This window comes from Coregonus clupeaformis, unplaced genomic scaffold, assembly GCF_020615455.1.
Source record: "Coregonus clupeaformis isolate EN_2021a unplaced genomic scaffold, ASM2061545v1 scaf0443, whole genome shotgun sequence".
Classification (NCBI taxonomy): Eukaryota; Metazoa; Chordata; class Actinopteri; order Salmoniformes; family Salmonidae; genus Coregonus; species Coregonus clupeaformis.
This window is the reverse complement of record NW_025533898.1, coordinates 178,439-191,615: the sequence shown is the minus strand read 5'-3', so window position 1 is coordinate 191,615 and position 13,177 is coordinate 178,439. Positions and strand designations below refer to the sequence as shown.

Genomic DNA, 13,177 nt, shown 5'->3' with positions numbered 1-13,177 from the left:
AATAGTTATGTATATGTGATATTTCTGTATTTCATTTTCAATAAATTCGTTAACATTTAAAACATGTTTTCACTTTGTCATTATGGGGTATTGTATGTAGATGAATGAGATGTATTTTTTTTAATCCATTTTGAATTCAGGCTGTTACACAACAACATGTGTAATAATTCAAGGGGTATGAATACTTTTTGAAAGCACTGTACATATCAACAACTTACAGATCCCACTGGGCACAAACTGGTTGAATCACCGTTGTTTCAACGTAATTTGTTTAAGTATTGTGACGTGGAATCTACCTGTAAAATACATTGGATTTGCCAAAAATCTACTTAATTTGTTGTTTTGAGGTGGGAATTTAAACCAACACCTCCTACCGGAAATTGATTTACATATAGCTATCCCTTTGGTCACCCATCCAGGGTTTTAACCAAGCCAATGCCTGCTTAGCTATGATATTTGTCACTGACTATTACGTGAGAATGATTGTTGAGAAATCTCCACTTAAAAACTAGATAGATTCACTGTTGCTATCAAAGTCATTTTAAAGGGTAGGTTTAACAGAGTAAATCAAACTTAACCATACTTTATTAATGTAATCATATTTCATCAACGTTGCTATTTAGGCCTATAGCATTTGTGAAAAGTCATCAACCGCTATTGTGTCAATTTAAACCAGGATAAAAATGAAATTGACAATTCTTATAGGCCTAGGGTTTCAAGCATTTAATTCCAGTTTGTCGACAACTTAATAATGAATGTGTTGGATTCACATCTCCATCTCAAACAAAATAATAGGACTAAGCCGTTAGCACAGATCTCATTCAAATGTTGATATCTGGTTGCTCTGACAACCAAATGCAATTCAGTATCACTTTTGCATTACAGTAAATAGCCTATTAACTTGTCGACAACAAGTATTTTGGATTTACTTCTCCATCTCAACCAAAAATCTATAGGACTGAGCCAGTGGCACAAATGAAACTAGCTAAGCAGTAGATACATCTCCTTCATATGTTGATATTTTGTTGTGTATACAACCAAACACAATTCAATATTACTTTGTAATACAATAGCCTAAAGTGAAGGCAATCTTACAAATGTTTGTAAGTCCCATTAATAGAAATCCCATGCAGCCATGTTTACAAGTTCGAACACTGGAATGTGAGCAGGGCCAGCTCCAGGCAGAAGCGACATAAGCCATCACTTAGTGCCCCCTGACCCAATTATTATTATTATTATTATTATTATTATTATTATTATTATTATTTATTATTAATATTGTAATTGTATTTTTCTCTTCGCCCCATTGCTAAATGTTTAGAACTGCAGAAAATGTGCTTTAAACGTACATGTTTCTCTCCACTTCAAGAAGGGGGACACTAAAAAGTTTTGCCCGCTTGGGCCCCCAAAAGGCTAGAGCCAGCCCTGAATGTGAGATGTAATCTACACCTTGATAAAGATGATACAAATCCTCATTATTTTGTTGAATGACTTTTCAATTTGACCGTAATTATTTCTATATAGCCTACATTTACTCGTTCTGGACTTCTAACAAGAGTGGGGCGTGTGGCTTTGTGACAATGATCAAAAGAGCAGCTGGTCACCGATTTGACAGCTCCAACGCAATTCCACCCCCAACACTGCCAAAACATCTCTATGCGGGTATCTGCTATCGCCAGTTAACGCCTTGATCTGATTGAATCTAGGCCTTAACAAATTAAATAAACCGATGCATAACAACTAATATCTCTGCGATGCTTTAGGTTCTATGACATTCAGAGGCTGAGATTTCACAAGTCATAAATCGTTTTTTTTTACTTTACTTTGCATGGGAAATCTGTTGCCATCAATTGAGCTATTCGCTTACTGAAAACTGCACAAAAAACATAATGCATTTGGCTACTTTGATAGTGCCAGGTGTTCTGAATAAGAGATTATAATGGCTCATATTACAATATTAAAACATATTTGGTTGGGAGAATAACATCAAATATGGGTTAGACTAGATTTGTTTCATAACTATTTTCATGAAATAGCATACCCAACAATAGATGTCATGTTAAACTAAGTAGAATTGCAGGAACTTAGTTTAAAAACCGAAATGCCAGGGCCAAATGTTTGGTCCTAGTCTGCCCGTGCTTGCGCCATGTACTTTTAATGCAATCTCAACTGCAATTCAGCTCATTTGGTTGTGCTATTAGATGAAGCACAGTGATAACACATTCAGTTGTACAAATACACAAAATATTTGAACTTTGTGCTAAATGGTTGAAAGTGCAGTTATAACACATTTAGGTGACAACCAAACCAAAAATTTGAATCTGATTGTGTTTTTGGATGGTTGAAAGCATAGTGATAACACATTGGGAATTCAACAAACTTTTGGCTGTCTTTTTGAGTGGGTGAATATAGGTTAGAATCTCATTGATCAACATCTCAACCAAACATCACCCTATGCTGACAATTTACCTACAAAGGTTAAATGTTACTTTTTTGTTACATATTCTAATTAGACCATGTTGACTTAAAGGCAATAGCTATATATAGTGCAACATCTCCACCAATGTCACAATAATCCATTCTACTGCAAATCATTAACATGAGAACATAACTGCTGCAATGCTCTTTGGCTTTAACCAAATGCAAATCAACTTTTCCACATACAAAATATGGGACTGAAATGGCAACCTCTGGAGCATGATAAAAAAAAATCTGCAAGAAATGCTCTGGTTATATGGAAATATGCAAACAAGCAACAGCTTGTTCTTGCACGTTGCAGATGTCAAGTACCCTGCCAAGGTGTTCAGGGAAAAGAACAGTACTTTAATCCCTTCTGGGGTGGGTTTTCATGGGGTACGACGCACGGAGTAATGACTGATCCAATTGGTGCTGTAAAGTGGTAAAAGGAAGGGGAAACTACTTTTGTCGGTCCTGCAGACTCCTACAGTAGATGTAAAATGCATAAAGTTGAGTGAAACTTAGGACAATGGTACCTGAGTCTATGCACAAAAACTATGAAGCAACAATGGAATATTGCGTTTAAGGAAAAGGACAGGAGATTTTCTTGCCAGATATCATTGTGTGAGACAAAGACAGGTCTTTTCGGAGAGAATGTTGTCTGGGTGTCAAGCGAAATATCATATTGTACCGTGAAGTTTATTTGCAACTTGTTGTCTTGGTAACATAACAGGTAGAGGTAAATAGCCATTCAGTGTGTCAATCTATATGCTCAGGAAACACGACAAAGCTCACCTGTCACAGCATGTCAAAGTTATACTGTGTGTTGACTGATTAAGAGAAGACGCTTTTACAGGTGAGGAATTCCATCTGTTTATGGGTTTGTGTACTTTTATATGTTTGTGTGAGTGCCTGCAAGCACCCTGCAGGCAAACGCCATATATAGAGTGAGATGGGGGAGAGTGGAGTTGCACAACACTAGTATATTTTCAATATTTGCACATCAACACATACAGTACATATCTATCTATCCTCTTCCATCTCCTTCTGCATCCTAGTGTCTGCCTGCAGGGTGTCAAAGTGGGTGGAGGAGCCCTGTCCTACATGAGGTAATACCTCCCTGTATTCCTCCCTTCTCTATTCCTCCCTTCTGCCTCTCCCACCCATGTCCTCCTCCCACCCTCCCTCCCTCCTTCTGCCCTGTGCAGCATAAAAAGGGAACAGTGGCTGGGCCGTGCACCACATTCTCTCTCCTCATCCCAGGCAGGCAGGCAGACTCCCTCTCAGCAGCCATGTCCTTCTCCAGATCTAGCATGTCCTACAGCAGCAGTGGTGGTGGAGGCGGAGGTGGCACCATGTCCATGAGGTCTGGAGGTGGTGGTGGAATGGGTATGGGCATGGGCTCCTCCCGCTTCTCCTCGATGGGTGGTGGTGGCGGTGGAGGAGGCCATGTCACTGCCATGAGGGCCGGCAGTGTGTATGGAGGTGCAGGAGGATCTGGGGTGCGCATCTCTAGCTCCTCGTTCGGTTCCGGTGGCGGCGGCGGCGGTGGTGGTTATGGTTTCGGCATGGGAGGGGGTGGCGGCGGCGGTGGTGGTTATGGTTTCGGCATGGGAGGGGGTGGTGGTGGCGGCGGTGGAGCCGACATGAATGTGTCGGCCAACGAGAAGGCCACAATGCAGAACCTGAATGACCGCCTGTCCACCTACTTGGAGAAGGTGCGCTTGCTGGAGGCGGCCAACAGCGAGCTGGAGCTGAAGATCCGTCAGTTCATGGAGAGCAAGACCTCCCCCAGCGCTCGCGACTACTCTGGCTTCTACGCTACTATCGCCGACCTGCAGGACAAGGTATGTGACATGTCTCCTAAATGGCAAGAGCACTCAATGATGACATCACAGCATGTCAAAACAATGGTAATGTCTGTTAGAGAGTACAGGTACATGGTGTACACATCATCAGCTTGTTTTTCCAACAAGTTACTAAGAGTGGTATGAATATGAATATTGGACAATGCAAAAGTATATACATTTGTTATAATTGATTCAACCAAGATATTGCACCAAAGATAGATGCAAAGACAGTATGCATATTTGCAGCTGAAGGATTGAAAATAAAGCAGATCATTGAAGCCAATCCTTCCTCTCTCTTAAGAGCCCCTAGGCGATTGCTAAAGGTGCAATTTGTTTCTTTGTGTCATGCTTTACAATGTTCACAAACACAACAGGTTCCCTGTAATGCTTCTATGAGCTATAATTTACAGTGCAGCTGAAACTCAGAACTCAGTGATTACAGTGTGGTTTCACAGTTTGTGCGTACTGCATTTGAGTGAAATTCTATGCATGCCCCATCCTGAAATGTTTTGCCATCCTGCACCTCTCAGATCCAGGCTGCCACCTGCTTGAATGGAAGCATCTATCTCAGCATCGACAACTCAAAGCTCGCTGCAGATGACTTCAGAACAAAGTAAGTATATCCAACACCATCCACATATACAGTACACTGCTGGTTCATTCCATAAACCAAATGGAATACTTCCAAATCTGTAAACACCCTGAAACTGTTTTCTTTAATTAAATTTTCTATTTAATCTATAAAAAAAGGAAAGAAAATGATATTACCCTTCACTTCCATCATAACCACACCCTCCCAACAGACATATCAGAAGCCTGGTGTTACTTTCTGTTATTTTCCCAAAACTCAATGGAATACTAGAATCTATAAACCCCCTGCGATTCTCACAGAGGAACACATTCAGGCAGTTCTTTGTCCTAAAATCTCTCAATTTCTCAGGTTTGAGAACGAGCTGGCCATGCGTCAGTCGGTAGAGGCGGACATCGCCGGGCTGAAGAGGATGCTGGACGAGCTGACCCTGGCTAGATCTGACCTGGAGATGCAGATCGAGGGGCTGAAGGAGGAGCTCATCTATCTCAAAAAGAACCATGAGGAGGTGTGTGTGGGCTGATGGAACATATACATACAGTCCCTTAATGTATTACATCTATTGACCATGTCAACCTGCTATCGGTCTTCATTAGAACAACATTGCTGTTTTTCAAGCACATCTGTATCAAGCAATGGTGTTCACATTTATAATGAAGACCGAGGGCAGGTCAAGTTGTTACCGTCAGGCAGAGGTTAGTCACTTCTTAATCATTTAAACTCACCTCTATGTGTTTCTCCACAGGAGCTGCTGGCCATGAGGACGCAGATGACTGGACAGATCAACGTGGAGGTGGACGCAGCACCACAGGAGGACCTGAGCAGAGTCATGGCTGAGATCCGTGAGCAGTACGAGGCCGTTAGTGCCAAGAACCAGCGCGACCTAGAGTCCTGGTTCCAGACCAAGGTAGAACCTCTAGAACCTCTAAACTATGTTCATGGTGTAGATGTTCCTTTAGTTCTAGTTGGTAACGTTGTCACATTCTATCATGAGTTGAAATGTTGTTTTGTTCCTGTGATGACTGACTACTTATTGTGTTTTACAGACGGAGACGTTGAACAAGGAGGTGGCGTCCAGCACAGAGGTTCTCCAGACCTCCAAGTCAGAGATCTCAGAGATCCGTCGCACACTGCAGGGCCTGGAGATCGAACTGCAGTCACAGCTCAGCATGGTGAGCCGTAATTACTAACATCTGACCAAAGACCACAGTTTAGGGGGCATTACTTACACAACTTTCTACATTTTTCTTCAATAATCAACATTTGACTCTTTCATCATTATCTTTACGAAACCTCAAGTATCTCACTTTCACCTGGTCTCGTCCACTATCACTCAAGTTGTTATAGCCAGGCACCACTACATTACTATAGCTAACCTCTACCTGTCTACACATTCAATTACTAGAGCTAACCTTTTCAGTATGACAGTAAACATTCCAAATTCCAAACCTACTCCCACTGTTTTTGACCCATCATCTCTATCTCTCCCGGCCAATAGAAAGGCTCCCTGGAGAGCACGCTGGCGGAGACGGAGGGCCGTTACTCCATGCAGCTGGGACGCCTCCAGAGCCAAGTGACCAGTCTGGAGGAGCAGCTAATGTCTCTCCGCAGCGACATGGAACGCCAGGGCCAGGAGTACAAGATGCTGCTGGACATCAAGACACGCCTGGAGATGGAGATCGCTGAGTACAGGAGGCTGCTGGACGGAGAGGCTAGCGGGTAAGGCAGGATGCGATTGGACAGAGGGAGGCCAATAAGACAGACAGGGATGTGGGAGGAGAGTGTTACATCTTTGTGGGTTGGGAAGAGGGGTGACATGGGACCTTGAAAGAAGTGAAAATGAATTGATTTTTCCTTCAACATTTGCCTTTAAAAACAATGTTCATTTGAATTTGACCTTAGTATGAGCCATGGTTACTTTTGACATGAATCTACAGCTATGTGACCTTTAATAGATACGTATTATGATCATAGATCATAGATACTAACTATGCTAACCATGGGTTTCCCTTCCTCACAGCCTTGGCCTCAGCTCCTCGAAATCCGGCCACAGCTCCTCAAGCTCCCACATCAGCTCCTCCAGCTCCGGCCCCAGCTCCTCCACGTCCACCTCACGCAAGGTGGTGATCGTTACAGAGGAAATGGTGGACGGCAAGGTTGTCTCCTCAAGTGAAACCAAACACACCTCATAAAGTCTGACACACACAGTGAGCACTGCAGCAAGCAACAGGTTAACCCCATAGAAATATAATTACTAGAATGGGTATAGGAAATGAGAGGCCAGCACATGGAATATTACTGCTCCCCAGTGCTTTATTCATACTACCTAAAATACAATGTTTCAACTTATACAAAGTCTTCGTCAGATGAAAAATCCTCTCGTTTAGGGTGCATACCAACCTCCTATTCTTTGTAGAATGGCTAAAGCCCCTCCGACAACCATCATGGAACATTGACTTGAATGAGGATTTCTTTTCTGGTAATTCTATTTCTATGGTTAACACCTCCAGAACAACACGTTCTACTACATCTGGATGGAACACTAACAACACACCCAATTGTGAATGCAATAAAGATGCTCTGACTTGCTGACACCGTCATTCTGTCTTCTGTGTCTTTCAACTTGATTTATCTTATTTGGTGTGCTCCCATACATCTGACTATCATATAGGTTGTTATCTTTTGCATATGAGGCCAATTCTATGGTCTTGAGAAAGCATATGTGTCAGTATGATCTTGAATAGTGTCATTTATGACATTCACTTGTACAGAGTTTAATACTTGGCAATATTTTTTTTAAATGCTGATAGTAGAAATCTGGTTGCAAGTTGTCAGCAAAATTACATAATTCTATCTCTATCAATCAAGCACTCAGTTTTTCAAGCATTAGATTCAGAGTTATATACTGTATGGAGATTGTTTTTAGAGTCAAATGTAGAGCTGGTCACCATGTTTTGGTTGAAATATGTAAAATTTAAAACAATTAATTTGAAAAGACAACACAAAATGTATCTGCTATGAAATCCATACTCACATCTTCATATAGTCAGTCTATGATAAAGCATGAATATCTCTGAAACAAGTGAAACCACACAGACCATTCTCATTCAACCACATAATCTTTATTGATGGTTCTGTTAACAACTTATTTAACAGACTCAGTGGTTTCCATCACCTTTCCATCCACAATGGTCTGGGTCACGGTGATCGTCTTGGTAACCACTGGGGAGACAAAAATTGACATTAGTCCACTATTCTTCATTAGTCCACTTTTGATACAGTCCAGAATAATTGTCAACATTCAAGTTTTGAAGATACAGTATATTGCTTTCAGCTTAAAATCAAGCAAGACCAAGTCTCATGAGTCTCATGATCATGCGTTTGGCATAAAGTCTACAAATGCCTACATTGCCAGCTGTATGCAATGGTTTACCTTGGGAGGAACTCTTTTCCTCTCCATCCAGCAGCCTCCTGTACTCAGCGATCTCCAGCTCCAGCCGGGTCTTGAGGTCCAGCAGCATGTCATACTCCTGCTTGTTGTGTGCGATGTTGGCGTGGAGCTGGGAGAGCTGGAGCTCCAGGCTAGTCACCATGCTCTGGAGCCCTGCCAGCTGAGCAGAGTAGCGCTTCTGGGTGTCTGCCAGGGTGCCCTCCAGGGAGGATTTCTATTGGGGAAGGAGGGGTGGAGGGGATTAGTGGGTGTAGGGTGAAGTTGCCCCTAGATGCTGATCTTGGGTCAGTTCTGCATTCCCCTCCCCCATTAATGGTTAAGTTTAGTATTGGGGAGGGGAAGTTGATCCTAGATCTGTACCTAGGGAAACTTCACCCTGTGGGTATACTGGTACCTTGTCCAATGATATACTACCACAGTATGTGACACTGTTGCAGTTTTGCTTCTGTTATTCTATTATTGTATAACTCTGTTGTACAAAAGTGAGTGAGAGGTTGTGAAACGTGTGCTCCAATAGACTACACCCCCAGAAAAATGTTGGGTCAAGTCCAGACATGAGGTGGGCATGTTACCAAGTTGAAAATGTCAGTAAGGTATTTATGGGTGTCAGAATAACGACAAGCAGAGACCTGGCCTACATGCTACCATCCATGACTGGGTTTTCACTTCCAATTCCAATATGGCTTATGTTCAGTTTAGTGTGCATGTTTTTATTCCTGTAGTATTAGTGCTGTAACGCCACATGCTGGTCACTTACATCTCTGAAAACTTCTATCAAAAAAGAAGAATAAGAGTGTAAGAGTGTAAGAGTGTAAGAGTGTAAGAGTGTAAGAGTGTGTGTGTGTGTGTGTGTGTGTGTGTGTGTGTGTGTGTGTGTGTGTGTGTGTGTGTGTGTGTGTGTGTGTGTGTGTGTGTGTGTGTGTGTGTAAAGACCCGATTTGCGTATGGTGCGGATGCTGGGAGATCTTGTACCATGCTCAGATGGGACTGCAGTTCAATCTGAAGCCTCTGGAGTGTGCTCTTGGACTCCTTCAACTCTGTGAGGCAGCTCACCAGCTGCTCATTGTTTGTCACGACTTCAATCTCCACTGTGGCCAGCTGTACAAGTAGAAAAACAGCATTAGTCAACACAGTTTACCTCAGAGCCTACTTATTCAGTCTCTAAATTGATTTCCATGCTTCAATAGATCATTGACTTCCTCCTATACAGAGAATATACTTGCTTTAAACATGTTTTGTAATGAACACTTGAAATGTAACACTTTACATTTTAATGCATGTTTTTTTGGGGCAGCTGACATTGTCTAAAGCTGAATTGCATTATTCTTTTGAGGAAAAAAAACTTTAGAGAATAACACTTTGGGGTAAATGACTACATGTAGTATCTTGGTAACTCAACTCACCTTGCCCTGGTACCAGGCTTCCAGTTCTTTGCAGTTCTTGGCAGCCACAGACTCGTAGTGCTTCCTGATCTCAGTCATTGCTGCGTTCAGGTCCTGGGATGGGGCAGCATCCACCGATACATTCACCGTGCTGCCCACCTGGGTCTTCACCAGGGCAATCTCCTATAGGTCAAAGGTCAGAGGACGTAACCTCAGTTAGTAACCGTAACAACCAACAGTAGCTTGACAGCGAGTAAACAGGTCTCAATGTTTTAGATAAGTCTGAGTATTTGCTATTACAGTGCAGCACCACACTTGTGATTACATGTGTTTCAACCAGAGGACTTCTAACCTGAGGGACTAAGTTATTGTCAACTAATCTAAAGTCTCCTACTGGTCAAGATATTACCCATTATGCACCATACATGAACTGTCATTTGTGTGTTTGTGGATGTAAGAGTCCCACAAAGGGTAATAGTGAGTTAATGGAAGAAATTAAGAATACTAGGAAGTGTGAGGAGGGGAGAGGAACTGTGTTGTCAAAAAAAAACACCCATCCATCTGTGTAAAGGAAATCCTGGTGTGATATCAGCAGAGGTTAGGTAGATGTCATATTTGTGTGCAAAACATTAACTGCTTCAATAACACCCCATACAAAACAGGGCTAAGTACTCCTCAGTGGCCAATGATATCCTTCCACCTAGCAACTGTCATGTGGATGCCTACTGAAGTGAGTTATTTGCTGCTGTAAGTGGAATGCAATACATGTAGGGCCTATTGTATGTCATCACTGAATACTAAGCAAATAATCAATCCCTTTTTCTACTACTGTTTGCACTATTAGGTCAGTATTAACAAGTAAACATATGCATGCCATTCCTATTCAGATTCACTAGCACCAACATGCCATGGTACATATCTGTTTTAGGTGTGGATGCGAGGAGGGAGGTGACAAGGTGTGGGCGTTGGTGGACATCGTAACTTGAGTGAAAGATATGACGGTATGGCATTTTGGTTTTGAATGGGTGTACTGTGGAAAAACAGCTCCCCTGTGCTATACAGTGTGGTTGTACTGTGAATAACCGTTGCCCCTGAACGATCCGTTACCTCCTGGTGGTTCCTCTTGAGCATGATGAGCTCGTCCTTCAGACCCTCGTAATGCATCTCCAGGTCAGAGCGACCCAGGCTCATGTCATCCCGGACCCTCCTCAGACAACTGATGTCTGCCTCCACTGCCATCCTCATGGCCTGCACATTCTCATACCTGAGCAGGGCAAAGGTCAAAGGTCACGCAAAGGTCACACAGGCTACCATTTTGTTTTCAGAATTGTAATCTTTTGCTTTGTCTATCGAGTAGGGATGGCTAAACACTGGCCGTGTCCGAATACCCCTACTAGCGTACTAAATAGTGTGGGACAAATTAAGTCTTATAGTATGTGAAATTTGAAAATAGTACTCAGAATGTGTCATCTAATGCGAGATTGCATTGACTCCCGCCATTCATTCATTTTGGTACAGTGTCTGGTTTAATCTGATTATCAGCTGTTGTCAAACAAGTGAATTCTACTAGATCAAACACCGAAATGAGTATGCAGTTTAAGTATGTAGTACGCCAGTATGGGTATTTGGACACGGTCATTGATCTAAGGTCAGTTTTGCCTTTTCCTCACTAATAGTTATGGACAGGATTTAGCTTGGGTAGGCTGATTCTAGTTCTGTGTCTAAAAGGGTAACTTCTACTCAGAGTGTGTTGTATAGAGCCTTGAGTGAAAGACAAATGTTTTATATAAATAGTGTGTCGTGATTCATAGTAGTTAGTAGCCCCTTACATCATCTTGAAGTCCTCAGCAGCAAGCTTGGCATTGTCGATGTCCAGCACAGTCTTGGCATTGGACCTGGATGCCAAACTGATCTGTGGAACAGAAATCCCGATGGCACTGTGTTAATTTTCACCCACATCATTATACACATATTCTCAAGTGACTGTGACCTGCAGCAGGACTGCAAAAATTAGACTTGGGTTGTATCATAAATCGCACCCTATTCCCTATATAGTGCACTACTTTCGACCAGGACCCATATGGCTCTGGTCAAAAGTAGTGCACGTTTTAGGTAATAGTGTGCCATTTGGGACGTGGCCTTGGTTGCAAATCTGGTATGTAGCTATAGTCAGATAAGATGACATATGAATATTGATGTATGAAGTTGTAGTTAATTACATTATTTTAGTACGTAACCTGCATTGGCCTTCAAGGAACAGAACAAAAACGTTCTCTGACAGAATTCCTTTTAGCTGAAACACCCCCATCCCATCCCACACACATGATGGAGTTAGTGCTTTTGGAAATAAATTAACATTTTCAGGTGTCACACTCCCCTAATTCTAACACACACACACCCTTCCCCCTCTCCCTCCCCCTCTCCCTCTCCCTCTCCGTCTTACCTTGTCCTTCAGGCCAGCGATGGTGGCGAAGTAGGCTCTGTGGTCGTGGCAGATTACCGTGCGTGAAGCATACCAATCCTTGATTTTCTTCTCCAGCTCTGCGTTCTCCTTCTCCAGAAGCCTCACCTTCTCCAGGTAGGAGGCCAAGCGGTCGTTCAGGTTCTGCATGGTGGCCTTTTCGTTGGCTGACACGTGGAGGTCCAGGCCGTCAGCCAGGTCTAAGCCACCCCTGGAGGAAGCGGTGCCGTAGAGTCCCCCAGCCTGGGAGGTGGAGATGCGGGAACCGCGGCCACCGGCACCCCCATACATGCTGAGGGCCCTGGCAGAGGTGTAGGATCTGGAGGTGAATGACATGGTGGAGGATGGAGGATGCTGGCTAGCACAGGTATGTTAGCAGGTGCTGGCTGGATCAGACTTGGACAAAGGATCTGCAGTGACAAGCATCACTCTGGTGTCATGGTTATATACCTGAGGAGGAAGAAAGTGGGCTTGGACAGGAATTTGTTGATGACAGTGGAAACCCCAAGAATGTGAACAACTTGCTCACTCTCTCCCAACTCCTTCCGTTCCACCTCCTTCAGGGTGGTGTGGTTCAGCCCCATTTTCTGGTGGAACTCGCACTTCAACATTTTCTCGTTCCTTAACAAGCATTCCTGGAATAGCTCTTGTTATGCTTATTTTCCTGGAGTCCCTCTGCGTCTCACAATGGAGTTAAGAGAGGGGGCGGGGGGTTAGCACTGAGTGCAGTCTAACATGTGACACTTTTACTCATGCCCATTAACCCACTTATCAGTAAGTGAAGTTGGCCAGTAAAATTACTTAGGCTAATGGTAAAAGCTAAAGCTTGATATTGTGGGTGGTGTTGTTTGACATTCTTACCAGAAAATCTAAAGTATTGAGAAAAGGTCATACTGTGGTATTAACCTCCATGTGTCGCAGGAGAAACATAGGTGTTTCAAAGTATATTGTCATCAATTATTTCATAGTAAGAAGACACTTTTGTAT

At 42.9% G+C, this 13,177-nt stretch overlaps 2 protein-coding genes across 2 annotated transcripts; one reads left to right on the top strand and one right to left on the bottom strand.

Moving 5' to 3' along the window:
• Window positions 1–3,691: 3,691 nt before the first annotated feature.
• LOC121556384 (keratin, type I cytoskeletal 13-like) lies at window positions 3,692–7,496 on the top strand. Its single transcript, XM_045215455.1, has 7 exons — window positions 3,692–4,304; window positions 4,838–4,920; window positions 5,248–5,404; window positions 5,642–5,803; window positions 5,943–6,068; window positions 6,395–6,615; window positions 6,917–7,496. The coding sequence occupies exons 1-7, from the start codon at window positions 3,750–3,752 to the stop codon at window positions 7,086–7,088; spliced, it is 1,476 nt and encodes a 491-aa protein (XP_045071390.1). The 5' UTR covers window positions 3,692–3,749; the 3' UTR covers window positions 7,089–7,496.
• Window positions 7,497–7,996: 500 nt separating this feature from the next.
• On the bottom strand, window positions 7,997–12,616 carry LOC121533983 (keratin, type I cytoskeletal 13). The gene is made up of 7 exons (XM_041840387.2): window positions 12,173–12,616; window positions 11,559–11,641; window positions 10,837–10,993; window positions 9,751–9,912; window positions 9,320–9,445; window positions 8,330–8,561; window positions 7,997–8,118 (listed from the first exon to the last, which is right to left on the bottom strand). The coding sequence occupies exons 1-7, from the start codon at window positions 12,524–12,526 to the stop codon at window positions 8,042–8,044; spliced, it is 1,191 nt and encodes a 396-aa protein (XP_041696321.1). The 5' UTR covers window positions 12,527–12,616; the 3' UTR covers window positions 7,997–8,041.
• Window positions 12,617–13,177: the final 561 nt, after the last annotated feature.

What these genes read in the sequence shown, in the direction of transcription:
- LOC121556384 (XM_045215455.1), top strand. Translation starts at nt 3,750, where the DNA reads ATGTCCTTCTCCAGATCTAGCATGTCCTACAGCAGCAGTGGTGGTGGA. An exon ending in GCAGATGACTTCAGAACAAA is followed by an intron (nt 4,921 to 5,247) that starts GTAAGTATATCC and finishes TCAATTTCTCAG; the next exon opens with GTTTGAGAACGAGCTGGCCA. An exon ending in CTGGACGGAGAGGCTAGCGG is followed by an intron (nt 6,616 to 6,916) that starts GTAAGGCAGGAT and finishes CCTTCCTCACAG; the next exon opens with CCTTGGCCTCAGCTCCTCGA.
- LOC121533983 (XM_041840387.2), bottom strand. Translation starts at nt 12,526, where the DNA reads ATGTCATTCACCTCCAGATCCTACACCTCTGCCAGGGCCCTCAGCATG. An exon ending in TCAAGAGGAACCACCAGGAG is followed by an intron (nt 9,913 to 10,836) that starts GTAACGGATCGT and finishes TTTGACCTATAG; the next exon opens with GAGATTGCCCTGGTGAAGAC. An exon ending in TGCAGTCCCATCTGAGCATG is followed by an intron (nt 8,562 to 9,319) that starts GTACAAGATCTC and finishes CTTCCCCAATAG; the next exon opens with AAATCCTCCCTGGAGGGCAC.